The sequence below is a fragment of the Cibotium barometz genome, chromosome 29 (genome assembly GCF_041138505.1).
Source record: "Cibotium barometz isolate CiBa-2024 chromosome 29, ASM4113850v1, whole genome shotgun sequence".
Classification (NCBI taxonomy): Eukaryota; Viridiplantae; Streptophyta; class Polypodiopsida; order Cyatheales; family Cibotiaceae; genus Cibotium; species Cibotium barometz.
Genome location: NC_141074.1, coordinates 36,652,297 through 36,676,483, shown reverse-complemented (window position 1 = coordinate 36,676,483; position 24,187 = coordinate 36,652,297). Strand labels below are relative to the sequence as shown.

Sequence of the window (24,187 nt, the reverse complement as noted above, 5' to 3'; positions counted from 1 at the left end):
AAGCTGAAAAGGAGTCTTTATGGGCTTAAACAGGCACCAAGGGAATGGTATCATAAATTTGATACATTCATGAAATCCCAGAAATTCAGAAGAAGTGACATAGATCACTGCTTGTACACCAAGAAAGCTTTGGATGGCAGTCTATTGATCCTCATCTTGTATGTTGATGATATGTTGATTGCCGGGAAATCCCGTAAGGAGATGGATGCCTTGAAGCAGAGGCTGCATCAAACCTTTGATATGAAGGATTTGGGTGATGCAAATCACATCTTGGGTATGCGGATACTTCGGGATAGAAATCAGCATGTGTTGTATTTGTCTCAGAAGGAATACATTGGCAAAGTTTTGCAGAGGTTCAATATGGACGGGGGGAAGAAAACTAGTACTCCTTTGCCTCCATATGTGAAACTCAGTGCTATGGACAGCCCACAGTCAGATAGTGGCAGGGCTGATATGGCCAAGATTCCGTATGCTTCAGCTTGTGGCAGTCTGATGTATGCCATGGTTGCTACTAGGCCGGACATTGCATTTGCAGTGGGAGTGGTTTCTACATACATGGCCAACCCTGGCAAGAAGCATTGGGAAGCAGTGAAAGGTGTCATGAGATACCTGAAGGGCACACAGGATATGTGCATTTGTTTTGGCAAACAGGATGCATTAGTGCATGGTTACACGAATTCGGATTATGCCGGTCATCCAGATAACCGGAAGTCTACTACCGGTTATGTGTTTACATTCACAGGAGGTGCTGTGTCATGGATATCCAGGATGCAGAAGTGCACTGCCTTATCTACTACAGAGGCCGAATATATTGCAGCCACAGAGGCTTGCAAGGAGGCATTATGGCTATCTCGGTTAGTGGTTGATTTGGGTTATACAGGGGATATTCCATTGTTGCATTGTGACAGTCAGAGTGCCATTCAGTTGGCAAAGAACCCTGTTTTTCATGTAAAGACGAAGCATGTGGATGTGAAGTATCACTTCATCAGAGAGGTGATAGAGAACAAGCAAATTCAGCTTGTTAAGATTCATACGGATGACAACCCGGCTGATCTGTTGACAAAGAGTTTGCCTCCGGAGCGGTTTGCTCATTGCAGACACTTGATGGGCATTGGATGAGGCCAGTTTCAGCCATGATATGGCCTTGTATATTATCATGTACATGCTGATTTTTCTTTTCCTTTACTTAAGGGCACTTTGCCTTTAAGTGGGAGGTTGTTGGGGTAAAGGCATTATGCCCACCCTTATAGTGTGTACAAGCCCATAAGTTATAGTACATAGTACACTTAGTACTTTTAATGTACTAAGTGCACTATGTGTACTAGTGCAATATACATGTGTGATAGGGGAGTCACACACTCATTCCCATGAGTTGACTTATCCCCACAACTCTCTCTCTCTCTCTCTCTCCCTTGTTTCTCTGTGTATGTCTCCCACATGAACTCTTAACCCTGATTCTCTCTCCCATTCACCAAACCCTTCTCAAGAAGCTCATTTACTTGCTTCATGATCTCCTCTTTTTGGGATGCACTTACACGATAGGCTGGCCTATTAGGTGGTGAGCTACCCGGCACAAGATCAATGCAATGATCTTCCGGTCGTACAGGTGGTAACTCATTTGGTAACTCATCAGCAAAACAATCATTGTGCTCTTGCAAAAATTTCAGCCTATCATTACAAAGAGTGTTTACATGTACATTATTTTCCTCAACAGGATCTCGTACAAAAATCAAGTACGCAAAAATACTCTTTTTCATTGCTTTCTTAATTTGTACATGAGATACAAGGGGAATAGTATCACCCTCTTCACCAGCATCAATTACATGTTCTCGGCCTTTATGCATGAAGGTGATCCTGTTAGTCTTGTAAGCCTTGCACGGATCAATACGTGTATGCCAAGGCTTTCCAAGCAATACATCACAGCCATTCAAAGGCGCTACAAGAAAATCCTCATGATCCACATAGCCTTGAATGTGTATACGCAACTTGCCAAAAATAGGCATGACCTGCACTTCTCTACCAACAAAGGCAGCCCCTGCTTCAATTTGAGGACCCATGTCCTCCACTTCAATACCCAAAGCAGCTGCCATCTGAGTGGATATGAAATTCTCCGATGCACAATCATCAAACATGAACAAAGCGGGCTGATCTTTGAGCTGTCCCCAAGCTTTACATACAACCCTATCTTTGCTATCATGTGAAGTGTTGCCCTGCACATCCGGAACCATATGCACATTAGGCTTCGGTACATTAGCATTTTCAGCTTTGTTATTTTTATTTGGGCATGCTCTTGCCATGTGCTCAATGCTGCCACAAGTAAAGCATTTGCCTTCACGCATATATTGCTCCTTCTTCTCAGCACTAAGACCAAAGTTTGCCGGCTTATAAGGGCGCTTTTTAGCAAACTTATTTTCAGCTTTTGGACCTGATTTGGCTTGGTTTTGGTCCCTTTTAGGTGGCTGTCCATCATTTTGCAGGTTTTGGACAGCCCTCTCTTTGCCTTGAAATGAGGGTTTAGCCTTACTTGATCGACTCAATTTGAGTTCCAATTGCTCGGTGGCGGTGGCGGTGGCGGCTGCGATTAATTGGTGTAAGGTATGACCAGGATACATTTGTAATCCCGCTTTGTACACGGGTTGCAACCCCGATTGAAACCTTCTCTTCCTTTCCGCCTCGGTGACATGCATAAATGGAGACACCTCCAAGAGCACTTTCCAAAACTTTTGTACATATGCATTTACCGATTCCCCCTCATTTTGCTTTACCCAATCCCACTTCATTGTTATCTCGTTCAATGCATTGAGACTCGGGAGGCAAGAATTGAGCATAGAACCTCTCCTTGAACTCTTCCCATGATCTAACAGGATTCGGTGAGAGTTTCTCCGTGAGTCACCAATGGGCAGCAATGCCTTTCATGAACATGCTTACATGCCGGATCATGGATTTCTGAGTGAAATCCTCATCACTGAAAGCAATATCAAACTGGGCAATAAAAGCAAGTGCCTTTGATGCATCATATTCCCCATGATATGTGTCAAACTTCACAAATTTGTCTCCGGCTTTGAAGTCACGAGACTTTGATGCATGTGTGTGCATCTCAACATGTTTTCCCCCATGTTTGTCCATTGGGACAGCCCCTGTGACTGGCATCATTTTTGGACCAAAAGGTGATGCATAAGGCATAGATACATGTGCCCTATAAGCATGAGGCATGGCTGGCCAGATACATGTGCCCTATAAGCATGAGGCATGGCTGGCCCCTCAACATGCATTGATACATTTTCAGCCATAACTTCTCCCTCACGAGCACACTCAAAGGCATGAATGGCATGAGAGATACGCGGAATACCTGCACCAATAGAAAATTGCAGCCCATGTTGCATGTGTTGTGCATGTACATTTTCAGCCGGCAATGGCATTTGACATACATTTTGACCACTGCCATAAACATTGTATCTTTCACGGGCTACATGAGGTATTCCTGCATGGCGTGATGTCACATGCGGAAGCCTCTGTGGCCAGATCATCACTCGTAAGAAAAGCAGCACTCCCACTGGATGCTTGATGCACAAACAACTGGATAAAAACGCAAGAGAGAAAGCAGTGACCTAACCTACTCAAAATCTTATTCATATACTTGTCTGTTACAATGCCATGTTGGAAGCTTAGCTTCCCTTGAAAAAGGTCACTTGTACTCCTACCTATGACCCAAGTCCCAAGGGGGAACTTGAATGACTGACTAAGAGACCTGGCCCTCTTTATATAGGCCCTTATAATCTGGCCGACTGGACCAAACCTGGCTGACCAGCATTTAATGCTGCCGACCAGCACTTCTGGGTGTTCTCCTCTTGTCGGGCTGCTGTTGGCTGCCTACCGACTGCGGCTCTACTACTGAATGCTCCACGCTGCCCTTCACAGCCTTGTGAGGCTGCCGCCTCGTCCACGCCTTCTCATCCAGTGCTGCTGGTCACTGGCTACAGTCCTCTTGGTCCCACTCAGCCCTGGAAAGGTGTCTAACCCTGTCCTACTGCTTGTCCAGATCAGAAGAAGCATGTCCGCGTGGCATACACGTGACACGTGAAGTCACTGATTGTTCCTCTCCCATCGCGTGAAGATTCATCCTCTTAGACATAAGTTCTTGTTCGGGCACTTGTCGGGATTCCAAGACATGTGGGATGGTTGCCTTTTCTGCATAGGCATCCTCGGTACGAGCCAAGTATGCACGTGCTACATCCCTCGGTTGCATGTGCAACTCTTGAGCAATCATTGCCATTGCATGATCCATATAAGATTCAGCTTTCTTGGCCTTCAAACGGTCATGTACCAATGGATCCTCGCGGAGATAGAGATTCAATTCTTCTTGTTGTGCATGGAGAAGAGCCTGCATACGAGTGAGTTCAGCCCTCAAGACTATGGACTCTTCTTCTTGCACCTTCTCTTTGCCACGGGACGGCTGTCCCACATATTCATGTTCCCTATTGTGCACCACATGAGTTTGCTCATCCTGTAAAGCATTGGAGGCATGCATTTCATTGTCCCTGCCTCTTGTATTAGCATCTCCAACATTCATTGTATAGTTGTCCATAATGTTCTAAGTGTAGAGATAGCTAGTGTTCACGGTGATCGTCTCTCACGATAGAAGTGAAAGAGAACTGTATGCTCTGATACCAATGTAACTTGGTTGAACACAATGCTAATCAATACACTTAAATACACTAAGATTTGAAGGACACTTGCTCAAATACAAGAAGTAAATTGCTGAATTGACAAGAGACACACAATGAGCCGGAACGGCCGACCCCTCCCTTGAGTAAATTGTATTACTATTGGAGAAATTCAATACATAGCTTCACGGGCATCCATTGCCAACTCCTCCATGCCAATGCATATGAAATTCAGCATTTAGAAAACAATGGTATGTCGATGTAGATCACCAAGGAGCTGCCTTGATGCCCGGCCCGACTTCAGTGCCCATATTCTCTACCATTGGCTCTATGTTCTACCAAGCAAGGTAGCAACATCTTCAAGAGCACATAGGACAAGAGAAATACTACACAGGGCGGCTAAACAAGGAGTCCTGCCCTTCTACTAAGTAAGTAATGACAACACATTGTCCAATTAGCTTACCAGTCTTCATAGAAGTTGTTGCAAGCGGAAGCCTTCGCGTTGGAAGCTTTAGAAGTGTTGATATCTTCGATTTGCTGCAATCCTTCGTGACAAAAGTCTTCAAGAGGATGAAGGGAACCCTGGGAAAGCTTCCCCTATGGTTCAACTTGAGAAAGGAAGGCTGAAATTAGGGTTTTCAGCAAAAAGACCAGAAATTACAGCAAAAATGAGAGCTGTTTTGCTGAATTCAGTCATTGGGAGTGAGTAGGAGAGTGATTAGCACTTGGAAACACTCTTGGAAGCTTGGAAAACACCCTAGCAAGTTGGGTATGGCTATGGAGAGCTTTGAAATGGAGAAAAATGGTGGAAAAACAGAGTTTTCAGCCTCTAAAAATCCTCATGAAGAGAAAACACGAATTTTCTCTTAATAAGTAAGTGAATTGGGGTCCAATCAGGTGAGGGGACATGGGGAGATGCCCATTTATGAGTAAAAAGGGAGGATCAGGTCCTGGACATTGAGTCTTGTCCGCCTCGGGACTTCAGTGAGTGTGAACTTGGAAGCGGTCATAATTTATAAGTGACTTTTGGGTGCCCAAACTTTAATGAAGTGGGAACGCACTCACTTATAAATATTGGCTAAGTCCTAAGGGCTATTTGAGCCTAGATTGGGTAATACTTACCACCTGTTCACATGCCACACAACCATGTCAGCAGACAGTTTCACACGCACGGTTCACGGGCGGGCGTCTCCTTACCCGGAACTACACATTGGTCAAGCAAGCATGAAAACAGCATGCAATTTCAATTGCAAGCAAGCACATAAAGATGCTATGCAATGCAGCATTGGCATGAGCAATTTCCGTTCATGAAACCATATAAGACCAGGCGTTTCCAGGCAAGTATATGCGATACCAGACCCAGTGGAAAGCCAATCCTCCAGGCGTTTCCGGGCATGTACACAAAGGCACAAGTCCCAGCGGAAAGCCAAGTCCTCCAGATATTCCGGGCATGATAACATCAAGTCCCAGCGGGATATCATATCCAACTATACAGCATGACACGTGTCAATCACATGCATAGGCACATTCCATAAGCCATGGACACCAATCCAATATGTACATAGTGTGAAAGCAAGAGTGAACCATTCGGGTGGCCAAATGGTAACACTGGAGCATTGTCTGATGCTCAAGAGGGGGGTAGCACCTCCGCTCCCTTGTTACAGACAGGCTCAGTTGTCATCTAGGAGTCGCTTGGTGACATCTTTGTACTCACCCGAAGGTGCTGGAGGCTGACAGTATATCTGCTTATGGGACTTCTATGATCTTGTGTTCTAGACACATGAGATGGTACAGTTGGGTATAGTTCACAGTCGGCCGCACCTTGAACTATAACTGCAACTATGGATAACTCTATGGAGGGCATAAGTCTTGTGAGCAGTCCTAGAGTTGGTTTGGTTCATATATGGATTGAACTCTATTTGTGCATGTATGCATACACTTTTTGAGGTAGAGGTATTTTTGTATTCTGGTGCCATTAGATCCTGGTACCATTGAGAATACATTGGGAAATACTCTGGATTGTGTGGTGTGATGCATGTATGTTGGTATGATACATCAAGTGCTTTATTATATTCATGGATGCACCACTGGGTGTCACTCCTGCGGGATGGCCATGAGACATAAGTGGGAAGTACTTAGTGGATGTAGTGTTTGGATGCATTGAGTGCTTTCATATGCTCATGTTGTACCATCAGTCGTGGGTCCTGCGGGATGCCCATGGGCGTAAGGCTTGCGAGCAGCCCTTAGACTATTACTTTGGAGTGGGTAGAGCATCTTGAGGAGCATATTGTTTGCGAATGCATATGTGTGTCATGCATATGTGTGCCATATGTAGAATGATGCATGGTTTTGTTTTTGGCTAACACAGTTAACGTGTTTCCATTTGGTTTTAGACTTTTGCTGTAGGTTCTGAAGGAACAAGCAAGAGGTGTTTTGGAGTGACAGTGTGGCCTATTGTGTAGGATGATTGTTTTATCACCCAGATGCATTGGAGGGCCATTGCTTTAGTCATATGGGGAGTCTTTGCTCATACGATGCCTTACTGTGCCATTGAGTGCAATCGAGGACGCTTGCTATTTTTCAAGAGGGGGGTATGTCACGACCCTGTGTTTTTCTCTGGACAGTATGCAGGTGTGCACGGGGACGTAGTGGACAGTGTGAATGGCATCAGATTGGAGTTAAAAAGGAAGCCCATGTGTGGACAACCCCAAGTGTGAAGGGGGCAAAGATACTTTAATTTAAAAAGGTTTTATAACCTTTGGTGGGCAAAAAATTAAAGTTCTAAAGGTTTTAAAACCTTGGGTGGCCCCTAAGCAATTTATAGAGACTACTCCACTTTTGGAGGCCCACGTCTCTCTCTTCTCTCTCTCTCTTGCTTTTGGGGAGGCGTGCAAGGAAGCTGCGTGGAAGAGAAGGAAAACATGGTCGTCAGACTGCATATGTGGGCTGCTAGTTTTTGGCTGCGCACAAAAGAGCCCGTGTGGATCTGTAGTACGACTGCAGTACAGTGTACGGCTGCTGCAGGTTTAGGCGATGGCTGTGGTGCAGGTGCAGACCTGCACAAACTGACGCAGGCATAGATCTGTCCAGCAGGTACACACGTGTGCAGCGTGTACTACTGCAGTCCTGTCCAGCAGGTACACACGTGTGCAGCGTGTACTACTGCAGTCCTGTCCACCAGCAGGTACAGGAAGGGCAGTACAGTATCGTACAGCTGCAGGTGGCGCCTCATCTGGTACAGTCAGTGCATCACCAGGATACATTGGTACGGCTGCTGCAGGTGTTGACCTGTACGGACAGGTGCAGGCGCATCGTACAGGCAGCAGTGTATCTCATAGGCGGCCAGGCGTGTGCTTTTAGGAGGACGGCGTGTTTTTGCAAAAAGGAGGGGCTGTTTTCCTTGGAATTCTCAGGTGGCCAAGACTACAGAGGTGCACATGGTGCTGAACCTCCTTGCAACAGGGATGTTTTGGGACAGTTTATGGGCTGTTTTTGGTTGGTTGCAAATTCAGCTATGTGCTTGGGTTTCCGGCTGCAAGTACAGGTCACTTGGTTATGTTTCTTGGCATGGGAGTGATGCAAGCTCGCATGGCTGCGTGCTCATGGAGCAGATTGTTTTTTTCCTGCTAGAAAGGTGCAGAGGGACCTACAATTATGGGCATCTCTATGTTGCCAGATGTTTCATGAGGGAACAGGTAACTAGATGTATGCTGTTGTTGGCACTGTTGTTGAATGGTGCCATGAATGGTTCTGTATGGAAACAGGACAGAAGTTTCAAAGGGAAACAGGCCTACGGGTTTCATGTGGAAACAAGTCGTAGGTTTTCTCGAGGAAACATGTTTTTGGGTTTCTCCAGGAGATAGGTCACAGAAGTGGACACATGTTTGGTACAGCCTTGCTACTCATTGGGCAGGGGACAGGGAATCCATGACAGAGATGGATAGTACCCTTGGAAGGTAGAGAAGGTTGGTACAGATGTGTCAACTGTATGGTATGCTGGGCTGTGATACGAGTTCTCTTTTGAGAAACAGTTTGGGAGTCTGTGTTGTGATGCACAAGCACTGGATGTGTCAGGGTGTGATGCTGTTCATAGTGTGAGAGGCTATGGATGGTTGTGGCAGCCCTGATCATGGGAGAAAGCTTCTGTATGCAGACTCAATGTGAGAAAATCTTTTGATGCGAACAATGGCTGGACTTGTTTGTGGATGCCGGGTGGACAAGAAGCCATGATGCAGGTTCTTTGCAGGCTTCAGGGGTTCTACTGTGACGGCTGAGTTTCCAGCCTTATTGTAATCAAAGCTCTTATAATCAATTAAAGAAATACCGCAAGGGGAGCCACTGTGTTTTGGGGCCAATCGGTGTCCGTGTACTGTTTGCAAGAGCACTCTAGCTCCCCCTGTTTGTTTTCCTTTTCTAGGTCCTCAATGGCGTTGAAGTGTTTTATGTGTGTGATTGTTTCACCGCCCGTCAGGCCGATTTCAAAAAATGTCCATGGCAATTCTTGCACATGACACACGTAGCTTGTAACTACTAACAGCACGTGGAGCTCGACCGAATGCGGAGTACGTATGCCAGAGCGCGGACGGTGAGTGCATCCGGAATCTAGGGGTGAGGGCGCCCAAGACAGAGCACTTGGGCAACCAGGAAGGCGCGCGAGTGTGGTGTTATCCGCGTTCTGCTCTATAGCTGGGTGGCGACTAGAGCTCCTTGCCCTATTGTGCAGTTCAGTCCTTGGAGTTACCCGCTACTACTGCAGTCCTGTCCAGCAGGTACACACGTGTGCAGCGTGTACTACTGCAGTCCTGTCCACCAGCAGGTACAGGAAGGGCAGTACAGTATCGTACAGCTGCAGGTGGCGCCTCATCTGGTACAGTCGGCGCATTACCAGGATACATTGGTACGGCTGCTGCAGGTGTTGACCTGTACGGACAGGTGCAGGCGCATCGTACAGGCAGCAGTGTATCTCATAGGCGGCCAGGCGTGTGCTTTTAGGAGGACGGCGTGTTTTTCCAAAAAGGAGGGGCTGTTTTCCTTGGAATTCTCAGGTGGCCAAGAATACAGAGGTGCACATGGTGCTGAACCTCCTTGCAACAGGGATGTTTTGGGACAGTTTATGGGCTGTTTTTGGTTGGTTGCAAATTCAGCTATGTGCTTGGGTTTCCGGCTGCAAGTACAGGTCACTTGGTTATGTTTCTTGGCATGGGAGTGATGCAAGCTCACATGGCTGCGTGCTCATGGAGCAGATTGTTTTTTTCCTGCTAGAAAGGAGCAGAGGGACCTACAATTATGGGCATCTCTATGTTGCCAGATGTTTCATGAGGGAACAGGTAACTAGATGTATGTTGTTGTTGGCACTGTTGTTGAATGGTGCCATGAATGGTTCTGTATGGAAACAGAACAGAAGTTTCAAAGGGAAATAGGCCTAAGGGTTTCATGTGGAAACAGGTCGTAGGTTTTCTCGAGGAAACATGTTTTTGGGTTTCTCCAGGAGATAGGTCACAGAAGTGGACACATGTTTGGTACAGCCTTGCTACTCATTGGGTAGGGGACAGGGAATCCATGACAGAGATGGATAGTACCCTTGGAAGGTAGAGAAGGTTGGTACATATGTGTCAACTGTATGGTATGCTGGGCTGTGATACGAGTTCTCTTTTGAGAAACAGTTTGGGAGTCTGTGTTGTGATGCACAAGCACTGGATGTGTCAGGGTGTGATGTTGTTCATAGTGTGAGAGGCTATGGATGGTTGTGGCAGCCCTGATCATGGGAGAAAGCTTCTGTATGCAGACTCAATGTGAGAAAGTCTTTTGATGCGAACAATGGCTGGACTTGTTTGTGGATGCCGGGTGGACAAGAAGCCATGATGCAGGTTCTTTGCAGGCTTCAGGGGTTCTACTGTGACGGCTGAGTTTCCAGCCTTATTGTAATCAAAGCTCTTATAATCAATTAAAGAAATACCGCAAGGGGAGCCACTGTGTTTTGGGGCCAATCGGTGTCCGTGTACTGTTTGCAGGAGCACTCTAGCTCCCCCTGTTTGTTTTCCTTTTCTAAGTCCTCAATGGCGTTGAAGTGTTTTATGTGTGAGTGATTGTTTCACCGCCCGTCAGGCCGGTTTCAGAAAATGTCCATGGCAATTCTTGCACATGACACACGTAGCTTGTAACAGCACGTGGAGCTCGATCGAATGCGGAGTACGTATGCCAGAGCGCGGACGGTGAGTGCATCCGGGGTCTAGGGGTGAGGGCGCCCAAGACAGAGCGCTTGGGCAACCAGGAAGGCCCCTATAAGTGCCCGCGAGTGTGGTGTTATCCGCGTTCTGCTCTATAGCTGGGTGGCGACTAGAGCTCCTTGCCCTATTGTGCAGTTCAGTCCTTGGAGTTACCGCACTTTCACATGAACCAAGGAGAATTCTTAGGTTCAAAGACCAGAACGCAGTACACGAGGTGTACTGTGTACCGATGAGAAATTGTTAAGTGGAAGGATAGGTCAGAAAAGATCTCAAGTGAGAACAACTATATATGCTTACCAACAACTTTCCCCAGTTTGTTTTCGCACACAAAAACTCTTTAGAGGGGGGGGGGGCGGTAATGTCACATAGCTTGTAACAACACGTGGGAGCTCGACCGGATGCGGAGTCCGTATGCTGGAGCGCGGACGGCAGATGCATCCGAGATCTAGGGGTGAGGGCACCCAAGTCGGAGCACTTGGGCAGTCGGACACACTGATGGGGGGGCAAGCCCCTATAAGTGCCCAAGAGTGTCGTGTTATCCACATTCTCCTCTATGGTTGGGTGGTGACTAGAGCTCCTTGCTCTCTTGTGCTATGGCAGCGATTACGATGACAACAGTTTAAGTTTTACGGAAGAACCTCAACTATCTATTAAGAAGACAATTGCTGAAGAGAAGCATAGTTCAAGTGCTCATAGCGAGCATGCCACAATGTTGTATCCACCTAAGCTACCAAGGCACGATAGCTTTGAAGAAGTTTTAGCAAATGAGACTGTGACTCATTCAAAGAGACACCAAAGTCCTTCAACCTATAAAGACCCCCTTCCTATTGGCAACAATCTGCAAGGTGCTGGTGTCAATGACCTCAAGAACTTAACTCTCAAAGTACACGGCGTAGCCTTTCTCTGCAATCCAAAACACTAACAACAGATTGCTAGAGAGCTTGGAAACATAAAGCACATCTCAAATGGTAGAAGGCTGGCCAGGAGAAGAGTTAAGCCACACATAACCCAAACAAGAGGCCTCAAGGTTGGAAGCATCATAAATGGACACCTTCGAAGAGCTAGGCCAAATATCATGCAGAATGGACCTATCATGAGTCATGTGAGTAGTGCACCCACTGTCAACCACTGGCTTCTTTGCAAAACCACCTTCTCTCTTCTTCTTGCGACAATCAGGCTGAATGTGACCTTTGTGACCACAATAATGGCAAGTAAGATCCTTACGAGCAGGATTGTTAGCAGATTTAGAGTCAACTTTGTTGCTAGTGGAATCCTTAAACTGTCGCTTCCCTTTTCACCTGACCTGAAGAAGGGTCTCGCAAGCACCGTGGCTTGTTTTCTTCCTCATAGCTCTATCTTGAAGCATGCCAACAACAGTATGCCGATCGGGAGTAGAGGGAAGAAGTGAAATTGTCACAATTGTGACTTAACTCTCTTAATCTCTCCTTAATTACTCCTTAATCCCTTATTAACTGAAAGGACACCTATGAAGGGTCACACCCTTACACATAGGTCACTATCAAAGAAGGATAATAGCTCCAGTACTTTTGGTGGAAAAGAAAGATAAGTCTATGCGCCTTTGCATTGACTATCGTGCCCTTAATGAGTTGACTATCAAGAATAAGTACCCTCTTCCGCACATTGATGAATTGTTTGATCAATTGCTCCATGCAAAGGTCTTCTCCAAAATTGATCTTAAGTCTGGATATCATCAGATTCGCATTCGCGAAGGTGATGAATATAAGACAGCTTTTCGCACAAAATATGGTCATTACGAGTACCTGGTCATGCCATTCGGGTTAACCAATGCCCCTACAACATTTATGAGTATGATGAATGATCTTTTTCGTCCTTTTCTGGACAAGTTCGTCATTATCTATCTTGACGACATCCTGGTGTTCAGTCGTAATATGGAAGAACACAAGGCACATCTTAAGATCGTTTTCCAGGTGCTTCGTGACAATGCTCTTTATATTAATCCAGGCAAAAGTGAATTCTTCAAGACATCCTTGGAGTACCTTGGACATGTTTCAGCAGACAGTATTTCCGTGGATCCAAAGAAAATATAGGTTATTGTCAATTGGCCAACTCCCACAAACATCCATGATGTTCGTTCTTTTTTGAGACTTGCCAACTTCTATCACACAAAGGTTCATCAATTTTCCGAAACAGCTCCTCCTCTCACATAACTTCTAAAGTCCGCTCCTGCACTCAAATGGACTAAAGCCGCAACACAAGCTTTTGAAAATTTAAAGACAGCTTTGACAACAACTCCTATCATGGCTATTCCTGACCTTACTCTCCCCTTTGATGTTTACACGGATGCTTCTGATATTGCCACTGGTGCCGTCTTGATGCAACAAGGACGTGCTATTGTGTTTGACAGTCATAAGCACTCTGCAATTCAAGTAAGATACCCGGTATATGACAAGGAATTTTTAGCTATTGTTCATGCCTATCGTGCATGGAAACATTATCTCCTTGGTGCGGATTCAGTGGTGAAAACAGTGTTAGAATACGCAGCAGAGATGATGACCGGATCTGGGAACACAAGAGCAAACGCAATGCAAAAAACAGCAGCACAAGAGAGAGAGAGAGAGAGAGAGGCGTGTAACTCTACTCTATATACACAAAGAAGATTCCGTAATGATAAAACAGTGGCAAGGGACTGTGGGGCCATTTTATATGGCCCCCAAACAGCAGTCGGCCTGCTGTAGGACAGCCGACGGGGCCTGAACCTCCACGACTAGCCATGATCACCAGTCGGCCACCCAGCAGTAGGGTGTCGGCTAGCTCGTGTGGGAGGTCGTGGACCTGAAGCAACACAATCAGCCAGCGCCAGCATGTCCAAATGCAGTCAGCCAGCTTCAAAGGTCCTCCTTCCACCACAGGGCTGCCACCCAAGCCACAGGAAAATAGGAAAAAATGGGGGAAAAATACGGGGAGTGAGGAAAAATGAGAAAACACCTACAAGGGCGGGCACACCCACAATAAAGGCCCTGGTGTCAACATAAAGACAGGAGATGACTTCTAACACCCCCTCTCAGCTCCTGACTGTGAAACCAACCACAGGGAGCTGGGGTCCCGCCTGAGCAAATCCTAAGATAGCGACTTCGTGAATAGGTCCACCGTACTGTCCTCCGTCGAACAAAACTCTAGCAAGATGTCATCAGCAACAATCTGTTCACGAACAAAGTGCCTCTGGATGACCATGGGTTCCTCCAGTGGAATCGTATCCCCAGTAAGAATGAGACCAGAATACCTACAGAGATCCTGTAAATCTGAACGGGAAGGAGTCATGTGCCTGGAAGCACCACTGTCTAGAATCCACTCCCAAATATCCGTTGTTGCGGAGAATCCTCCAACCTCCTCCCTGCCTGAAGAAAATGAAACATCGGTGTCCATTACCTCCAGTTGCACAAAGGCCGGAGTCTTCATGATTGCTGTTGAGGAATCTTCACCCTTCTCGGTCTTCCGCTTGGGACACTGCCTCCAATAGTGGCCTTTCTCGCCACAATCATTACAGGTCCTCTCTGCCTTTATTTTCTCGCGGTCAGCGATGGACTTCTTCTCAAAAGACTTCTCCGATGAAGCCTTCCCTTTGCCCGTGTTACGGCCTTTCGACCGTTGGCCAATTAAGGCCTCCAAACCTCCACCCTGAGAAGGCTTCGTGAATCGTTCCTCCTGGTCCAAGAACATGGGCACAAGCTCCTCCCACGTGATGGTACTAAGCCTGCCACTGGTAATCAAAGACCAGTAAAATACTGAGTATTGAGAGGGAAAATGCGACAGCAACGTTATGGCCATGTCCTCTGACGATATCTCCGTCCCAGCCTAAAGAACTTCCTGCTGAAGAGCCTGCAGCTTGTTAATATGCTCCCGCATCGTCAACAGCTTTGCAGGGCTCATAACCCGCATCTGTACTTCCAAGGAAATCCTCTTCATGGGCCAAATGTTGCCATATACCTCTGGCCAGCGTCATATGCTTTAAATGATTGATTACCTGCGGTGTGCAGTTGAGGAATATAAACGAACGGACCCTGGCGTTGACACGATCCCACATCTGTGCATGTGCCTCCCGGTCCTTTCGGATCGACGGTACCTTCCCTTCCTCTACTTCAGGTCGTGGAACCCCAACAACGATGAAATCAACGAGGTCGTAAGACTCCAGAACAGATTTCATCATAACCTTCCATATGTCGTAGTTGTTCCCGTCCAACTGACAGTCCACCGAGAACGTGGGGAGTGTAGGGATCTTCACATGCCTCTCGGCCATCTCTAACAGATTTGCCATTGCGGGGATGTACTCTGAAAAAGGGTGGGTGGGTGGGAACAAAGAAGAACTTACACCTGCAAGTGACTGTCCAGCAAATCAGCCCGCCATCCTCTTGCTTCTCCTCTTCCCGAACAGTCCCGAACAGTCCACCAATCAGCAACACAACAGTCCCCCTCTTGCTCACACAAATCCCAAGAACTATCAAGAGCCTAGGGCTCTGATACCATGTCAGAATACGCAGCAGAGATGATGACCAGATCTGGGAACACGAGCAAACGCAATGCAGAAAACAACAGCACAAGAGAGAGAGAGATAGAGGCGTGTAACTCTGCTCCATATACACAAAGAAGATCTTGTAATGATACAACAATGGCAAGGGGCTGTGGGGCCATTTTATATGGCCCCCAAACAGCAGTCGGCTTGCTGTAGGGTAGCCGACAGGGCCTGAACCTCCATGACCAGCCATGATCACCAGTCGGCCAGTAGCAGGGTGTCGGCCAGCTCATGTGGGAGGTCGTGGACCTGAAGCAACACAATCAGCCAGCACCAACATGTCCAAATGCAGTCGGCCAGCTTCAGAGGTCCTCCTTCCACCACAAGGCTGCCACCCAAGCCACAGAAAAATAGGAAAAAATGAAAAAAAAATACGGGAAGTGAGGAAAAATGAGAAAACACCTACAAGGGCGGGCACACCCACAACAAAGGCCCTGGTGTCAACATAAAGACAGGAGATGACTTCTAACAAACAGATCATCATTCTTTGAAATATATCTTCACGCACCGAGTTATGAATGCTAGGCAAGCGCGTTGGGTCGAATTCTTAGCCAATTTTCATATGACAATTGAGTATGTTCCTAGTCTTACCAATGTGGTTGCGGATGCCCTCAGTCGTATGCCGCCAGCTTCGGTCTTGGCTATTTCTACAGTTGAAAAGGATATATCTCAAAGTTTCAAGACATTCAAAAGATCGTGATTTTGAAAATGCATTTCGAGTTCTCAATTCTCATAATGTAACTCCTTCCGACTTGAAGATTTATGGAGCATATACAATAGTGGATGGTTTATTATATTATCAGGACCGTACTTGTGTACCTCATGATACTCATGTTCGAAGAGTATTGGTGAAAGAACATCACAAGGTCACTTATGCTGCACACCAAGACATATCGTCTTTTGACAGCATGTCTCTTGTGCCAACGTATGAAAGCTAGCACACAAGTTCCAGCTCGTCTTCTTCAACCACTTCCAGTTCCCAATGAATGCTGGGAAAGTATTAGTTTGGATTTTATCACTTCATTGCCACGTTCTTCTAAAGGCAATACACAGATTCTTGTGGTGGTTGACAGATTTTCTAAAATGGCACATTTCGTTCCGTGCAAGAAAGCAACCCAGGCTTCAGATATTGCAGTACTGTTCATACAGTATATCTTCAAACTTCATGGATTGCCAAAATCTATAGTTTCTGATCGAGATCCAAAGTTTACAAGACATTTTTGGACTTCGATATTCAAGTCTCTTGGTACAAATTTACTCTTTAGCTCTGCTTATCATCCACAGACAGATGGACAAACGGAACAAGTTAATCAGATTCTGGAAGAAATGCTGCGTCATTATGTTCAGTCTCGATTAGCTTCATGGGAAGAATATTTACCTTTGGTGGAATTTGCTTATAATAATTCTTATCATTCAGCTATTGGAATGACACCTTTTCAAGCAGCTTATGGCCATACTCCAGAACAACTCATTCAGGAAATGCAAGATATTTTATTACAGATTAAGGATAAGATGGTCAGCGTCCACGAGCAATATCAGCGCACAGCTAATAAGCGTCGTCGTCACATTGAATTTCAAGAAGGAGACTTGGTATTATTATATATTGCCCCTCATCGATACAAGACAGTGAAATCAGTCTTCCCAAAGCTTCGTCCAAGATATTATGGACCCTTTCATATTATTAAGAAGAACTCATCTCTCAGTTATAAGTTGGAGTTACCACCTTCTTGGGGTAGAATTCATCCAACTTTCCATATTTCTTGGCTCAAGAAGTTTGTGGACGGTGATTTTTCAGTTTTAGATATTTTGGATTATGTTCCAGAAATCGAAGATGAACACATACTCTTAATTCCAGAGACAATTCTTGATGTTAGACAGAAAGAAACATGACATAAGCTCACTACAAAATTTTTGGTTAAATGGAGAGATCTTGATGATTCCGACTCTACTTGGCAAAGTGATAAAGACTTACAGGAATATCCAGAACTTCTTCCGGAATTCTTTCAAAGACAACCATATCTTCTTAGCCGGAGTCTTATTTTAAGTGGGAGGGAATGTCACGATTGTGACTAACTCTCTTAATCTCCTTAATTACTCCTTAATCTCTTATTAACTGAAAGGACACCTGTGAAGGGTCACACCCTTACACATAGGTCACTATCAAAGGACATGTCTATTCATTAAAAGACACACCCCTAAGTCCAAAGGACATAACCATTAATTCAAGAGCCACACCCCTTCCCAGGGATGTCTCTTCACTTGTACCCTTTCGGCCTCTATTTAAGAAAAGCCTCTGTCTCAATGCAAACAACTCAGCTTTCCACTCTCTAATTATCTTTAGTTCTTGTATTCAATTTTAATCATGTCTTAATAGACTAGGAAGTCCTCACAGAAAGTATCACGAAAAGATGGGAAAGTTTCAAGCAACTTGGCGAGGAGCCAATAAACAAAGTCTTCATCAATAGTCTTGCTCCCCAAAGAAACCAACTGCTCCTGGATGGTAACAAACTCCGTGACAGAATCCATGATGTTGGCAGTATCGAAAATCTTCAAGTTGGCAAGCTGATTCTCCAAGGCAATCTTCTAAGTAGAGTTCTCGCTATGATACCTCCTTTGAATGGCATCCCACAATTCTTTTGAAGTCTCATCAACATTGTCATCAAATTGACGAGCAACAAATGGTTTAATGTTGAAGATGATGAACGCATGTGCCCGAGCATCCTTATCAAGCCAAGCATCAATCTCAGCCTGAGGAGAAGTCACAATTCGCGGGGCGTCGGCCCCAGAACAATACCCCATAGCAAATGATACCAGAGTAAAGTCTTCATCTCCAAAGACCAATCAAGGTAGTTGGTCCCATCTAGGATGGATTCCTTGGGAAGTTGGGCAATACATGAAGAGGAGACAGCCAGTATAGAAGCCATGAAATCCTCCTCTTGAATCCACAGCAGAAAGACTGCAAGTAGATACCCGGGGGCCCACTCCTCCCTAGATACTAGGTGAGGTGAAAGAAAGATGTAGAACTTTACTTCTTCCGGAGATAATGCACAAAGGTGAAGACGGGAGCCTACCCAACACGTGATGAAGGGAGGGAGGGAGAGGCTAATGGAGCAAGTACACAGTACTACCACTAGTCTGGGGTAGGGACAAACTACAAAAATTAGGGAAACCAAAAAAAATTTTGTGTTTTGACTCCTCTGCAGGGAGGAAGGGCTGAAAAAAAAACGTTGGCTAACAGTCTTCGTGTAGCATGTAGAAGCAAGGGCCTAAGAACCTCGGCGCTCTAATACCATGAGAGAATGGTTGACGGCAGATGCAAAGAAGAGACTTGGAGCAACCAACAATGATCCAACACTTTACCAAAATGATGGATGAATTAAATGGTAAAAATCCTATTCTTATATACAGCATAAATAGCCAAGTCGGCAGCAGTAGAAGAAATCCACAACTGGTGAAAAATACCAAAGACTAGGAAAACTACCTAAAAATGTGGAAGAAATACCCACAACTGAGTAAAATACATCAGATAAATATGGTGCATAAATGGTGCAATAAATGAGATAAATGCTCGAGATGAACACAATCCGACAAAGACGTCAAATCACAACCATGTGACCTATAGTACACTGTAGGCTAGCACTTTGCCTACAGAGAAACCCAACACTGAGGAAACCAGATGAATATGCCGATTTGACTACCCACGTATGTATATGCACCAATGCTCCTAGTCGGCTAGTAGTATTGTTGTCGACTACATGTACTCAATTGCCACATCATCAATGCCATGCCACCACCGCCACATGGCATTGCCACCTATTGTCCGGCTTGGTTATCTGAAGTGTCTTTTGGATTGGTGACTTGTGGTCACAGAAATTTTCTTGTTTGTTTTGGATTCACTTTTGTTGTACTTTGAGTAATCAGGTGCAAGCCCATGATGAATCCCCAAGCACCTGTGATCTTGTACTTGGAAGCAACATCCTTTTGGTATAGTATAACCTGAAGGGAAGGAGGAGGAAAGGGGGGGGGAGGAGGCCATCTTCGGCTCCTAGTGTGGTGGGAATTTCGCATGAAGCCAGTCAAAATGAGAAGATAGAGTTGCTGTGACCCATTCACTAAAGCAAGAAGATTGCAAAGGGTTGTTTGTCCCACCATCATCATTAACGCATACACACATGCCCACACTGGGGCCGGAACAAACTGCCCTAATGGCATTGGATTGTGAGAGAACGATGGGTTAATATACAGAACAAAACAAAAGCAACCCAAAATGACTAAGGCCGCATACCAAGCTACAGTACATAGAAGAAAAGGGCTTTGGATCAAATCTTTCACCGGCCGTGGGTGCAGCAGAGCTACGCATGAAAGAATGTAGCCTTCCATCAGCAACAGGAGCTCCTCCACAAAGAAACCCTGAGCGCACAAATCCAGAGCTCCCCTTCCGATGCTCTTTTGCAGAAACCCTAGAACGCTCTTCTGCAGAAACCCTGAAACGCTCTGTAATCCTCTTCCTTAAAACGTCGGCATTTCTATATTTCCTCAAAGGCTTTGAGAAGAGAGCACGCATTTCGTTGGTGCTGAGGCGCACCTGGGAGAGACTCACTATGTTCTGCCCTCTCAAAGCAAGCATTCGTCCCTGCTTTCACAACTATCTTTACTTGCCTCAAACTAAGTGTCACCTAGTCTTAAAACTTTTGTCAAGTGACATCAATGAATTACCAAGAGTGCGGTAGAGTAATTGGTGAAGCGTGTGTGTGTGTTTGGGGTAAGGTCTCCTGATAGAGTCTTACTTCCAGCTTTCATCCGTAAGGACACTGTTCGGTACAAATAAAAATCTCGCATTACTCAAAAAAAAAAGTGATATCAATGAATGGCAATTATCAAAATCGCGATGATTTTTTTGGATCGTTGGATAAAGTAAACTAGGTCGAGTAAACTAAGGGTGAATAACATAAAATATAATGGTTTGAAACCATGTGGCTTTGTTGCTTGAAGGTATAGTGTAGTGGTCAGATGTTTCCAATGGTGACCCAAGTTCTCAAGTTCAAATTCTCTTTTGCACATAACATCTTGCTCCAAAAAAATTTAAGTCCCAAACCCAAATTCACTCTCATCCCATGATATAAACTACGAAGTAAACTATGATTTGCTAAGTAAACTAGAAAGTAAACTATATCCGTTTAGTAAACTAGGAAGTAAACTATGATCGCTTAGTAACCTAGTTTACACGACCTACTTTACTCGTCCTAGTTTACTTTATCCGATGATCGAATAAAGGCGTCGCGATTTTTGATCAATGTCATCCATTGATGTCACCTGACAAGGGTCTTTAAGACCACATGGCACTTAGTCCTAAGGCTTTACTTGGGTAGCGTAGGAGGGTCGAAAAAGGCTTGCACAATGCATAGAAGCAAAAATAAATTTAAATTTAAAAAATCTAAAAAAAAATAGTAAGCTTTGTCGAAAAAAAGTCACGTGCGCAATCGGGCAGCCAGGCAAAGCGATAATTATTCTGGTTGTTTGAACGTCATGTTCGGGCATCTATTCCATCTATTAAAACTGAAGGTTCCAAGTGGTTAAGAAGCTAACACGTGGTAGGAGGAGGAGCCAGAATTTTGAAATTGAATGCGATATATATGCCATTAAGGGGTCATTCACGCACTTTAGCCAACTCTCGAGGTTTCCTATAACTATTGCTGCTCAATTTTGGTACCTTCATCATCATGAACATTGAAGGTTTAACTATGAATGGATGCACCTTCCATTAAGAAATTCAAGGAAACTTATTTTCATGCATGGCAAACACGAATTCGGCTTCACTTAATGAAAGGGAATTTAAGGGGAATTGTCGTTGGACTAAGAAAAGGTCATTAAATTCTTAAGAAGTGGAGAGACAAGAGTCCATCAATGGGAAGTTCAAAATGAGAAGGGGAAGGAAGCACTAACAATTATTAGCATATCAATTCATTCAATAATCCCCATGCAAAGCTTTAAACAACTTACCTTCTTTATCTCGTCCTCTTCAAAAATAAACTAGCTAGCATCACATCATTAATCATAATTTGCAAGGTTATTAACATGTACAATATTACCGATAAAGAGAAACTCTATGCTCGTGTCACAAGATAATGCAAAGAAGATTCTAAGTTCCATTGGTATGGACTCTAATTATGCACATGCATGCCCAAATGATTATGTCCTCTCCCATGGGCATCTTACTAAACTCTCCACATATCCAAAATGTGGTGCTCAATGATATAGACAAGATTTACAAGGTGAAACCATTCCTTGTAAAATTCTAAGGTATGTTCCAATCATCCCAAGAATCCAACACATGTTTAAGTGCAAGGCCATAGTAGAGCTAATGACTTGGCATGATAAAACCCAATCCACGGATGGCATCTTAGGCATTCCTGTTGGTTGCGTTGTGTGGAGACACATTAAGAAGACATGGCTTGAATAAGAGTCTCGATAAATACATCTCGGTTTAGCAATGAATGGTATTAACCCATTTGGTTTTTGTTCCACAACATGGAGCACATGGCTAGTGGTATTGGTAAATTATAATATCCCTCCATGGTTGATCTTATTAAAAATAGACATCTCTTGCTTGGTTTACTATTACCTAGAAAGTATAAAGTTAAAAACATGGATGTGTACATGGCACTCTTAGTAAAAGAACTACAAACCTTATAGGTAGGCATCCCTATTCATGAGCATCCTCAAAATAGATCAACAAGTATAAAGGGAATATCGTATTTAAACCATATGGCCTCATAGGCCACCTTCCCATGTGAATACGGGGATGTCGAGCACCCAGGATGCTCAACCATGGCTACTCCTTTAAATGGGAGCCATACAAACATAACTTAGCCTAGTGCCTAGATAGTACAACAGGGTGAATCATTGCTATTAAACACCCTCCCTCAATCTCCACTCGAATGTGAACTACCTCTATGGTTCGATACTGAGTCAATAAACATATCGCTCCATCTAGTGCTAAGAGCCTTTGTGAAGATGCTTACTTAGTTCTCTATCACGTCAGGTAATACACCATCTTGACCTCCTTAAACATGATGAGCATGCACACAAAGTGATAATGAATCTCAATGTGTTTTGTGCGAGCAAAAAACATAGTATTTTGAGCAATGGCCATGCAACTCTAGTTGTCACATTACAGCATTGTAGGATTCTTCTGCACCACTCCCATATCTTGTAGAATCATCCTCAACCATAATGCCTCACATGATACAAAGCACATAACTTTGTACTCAACCTTTGTTAACGAGAGTGCAAACAGTGGGCTATTTCTTGTTGATCCTTGTTTGTTGATCCAAGAAATGCATTTCGAACCAAGAGAGAGAAATAATACCTAGTTATACTAAGCGCCTAGTGTCTAAGTGTCTAAGTCACCCGCCCAATCTGAATCACAAAAGCCACTAAAGGTCTTGCCCATAGCATAGGTTATGTCGTACTCCTGGTGGGTACCTTGAATGTACTGCCAACATCCACTCACATAACTTTCCAATGATTGTCTCAGGGCTTATTAGAGAACCTGCTCAAAACACCAATAGCAAAACTGATGTTTATTGTAGTAATATACAAGAAGATAAGACTACCAACAAGTTCTAAGGTGTCTTCAATTGTACAACTTCAAATCAACCTCCATTCGCATACCAATTGCCTTGCATTTAGGCATGCCAACTACTGAGAGATAAAAATGTTATTTGGCTTCTGCCAGACCTCAATCCCCAAACAATAATGCAAGAGCCCAAGATCTATCATCTCAAAGTCTGCACTAAGCACCTATCGTGTTTGTGAGATCTTTTTTAGGTGATCCCCTATCAAGATGAGGTCATCTACGTAGAGAACAATGACCATATACTTCCCATGTTCACAAAAGATATACAAATTTGCATCTGAAGGGCTGCGTAAGAGACCAATACTCATAAAATAAGCATCAATCCTCTATTACCATGCTCATGGGGCTTGTTTTATCCTGTAGAATGCCTTCTGTAACATACAAACTTTGTTTTTAAAATTAGAAACCACACAAACCCAAGTGCATGTCCCACGTATCCCTCCTCCTTGAGGTTTCCGTTTATGAGGAAAGTAGATTTTACATCCATTTAGAGAATAGGCCATCCCCCTTGTGCTATCAATCTAAGAACAGTGTGGATTGTGTGGTTAACTTGGCTATAGGAGCAAAACTTTCTTGAAACCTTCTACTTGCATAAAACCTTTAGCGACCAGCCATGCCTTGTACATTTCTAAAGAACCATTAGATCTGTATTTTTCTTTGTAAACCCACTTATTGCCAATTACCTTACATCTTGGAGGATGATGATCTACAAGGTCCCAAGTGTGGTTTTTCTAGATGGAGTGATATTCTACTTACATGGTCGTCGTCCACTTTAGATCCCCTTGTTCTTCAACAAAGGTGGGAGGCTCCTGAATCTTGCGTACCTTTATCATAAGAGCAAATGTCACAAGATTCTTCTACAACCTATTTTGCTCCTTTAACCTCCTAGATATACGAACATCTTAAGGCACATTCTCAATGGTCAAAGGTTTTGCTTCATCCAAAGGTTATGTGTACCACTCAGGTGAAAAGATGCAGGGGAGAAGAGAGCTTGAGCTCTTGCAACAAGCACACACACACACTCACAAAACCCTAAAAGAGAACACACAAGGTGAGAGGCTGAAAATCTTCTTCTTCTTCACACAACACTCAACATACCATATACAAA

At 44.5% G+C, this 24,187-nt stretch overlaps 1 protein-coding gene across 4 annotated transcripts in view; it reads right to left on the bottom strand.

The window, feature by feature from the left end:
- LPXA (bacterial transferase hexapeptide repeat-containing protein) overlaps positions 1 to 20,146 on the bottom strand; it is a 50,562-nt gene extending 30,416 nt beyond the window's left edge. For 2 of the 4 annotated variants that reach the window (XR_015269646.1, XM_086823212.1), the window contains exon 1: positions 19,726 to 20,140. Coding sequence is in view for 3 of the 4 variants with exons in the window: in XM_086823212.1 (XP_086679338.1) it covers positions 19,726 to 20,067 (342 nt within the window). In the remaining variant the exon portion in view is untranslated. Of the gene's footprint in view, positions 1 to 19,725 lie in introns of all 4 variants that reach the window. The other 2 variants (XM_086823213.1, XM_086823211.1) reach the window with 2 other exon arrangements.
- Between the last annotated feature and the right edge of the window lie 4,041 nt (positions 20,147 to 24,187).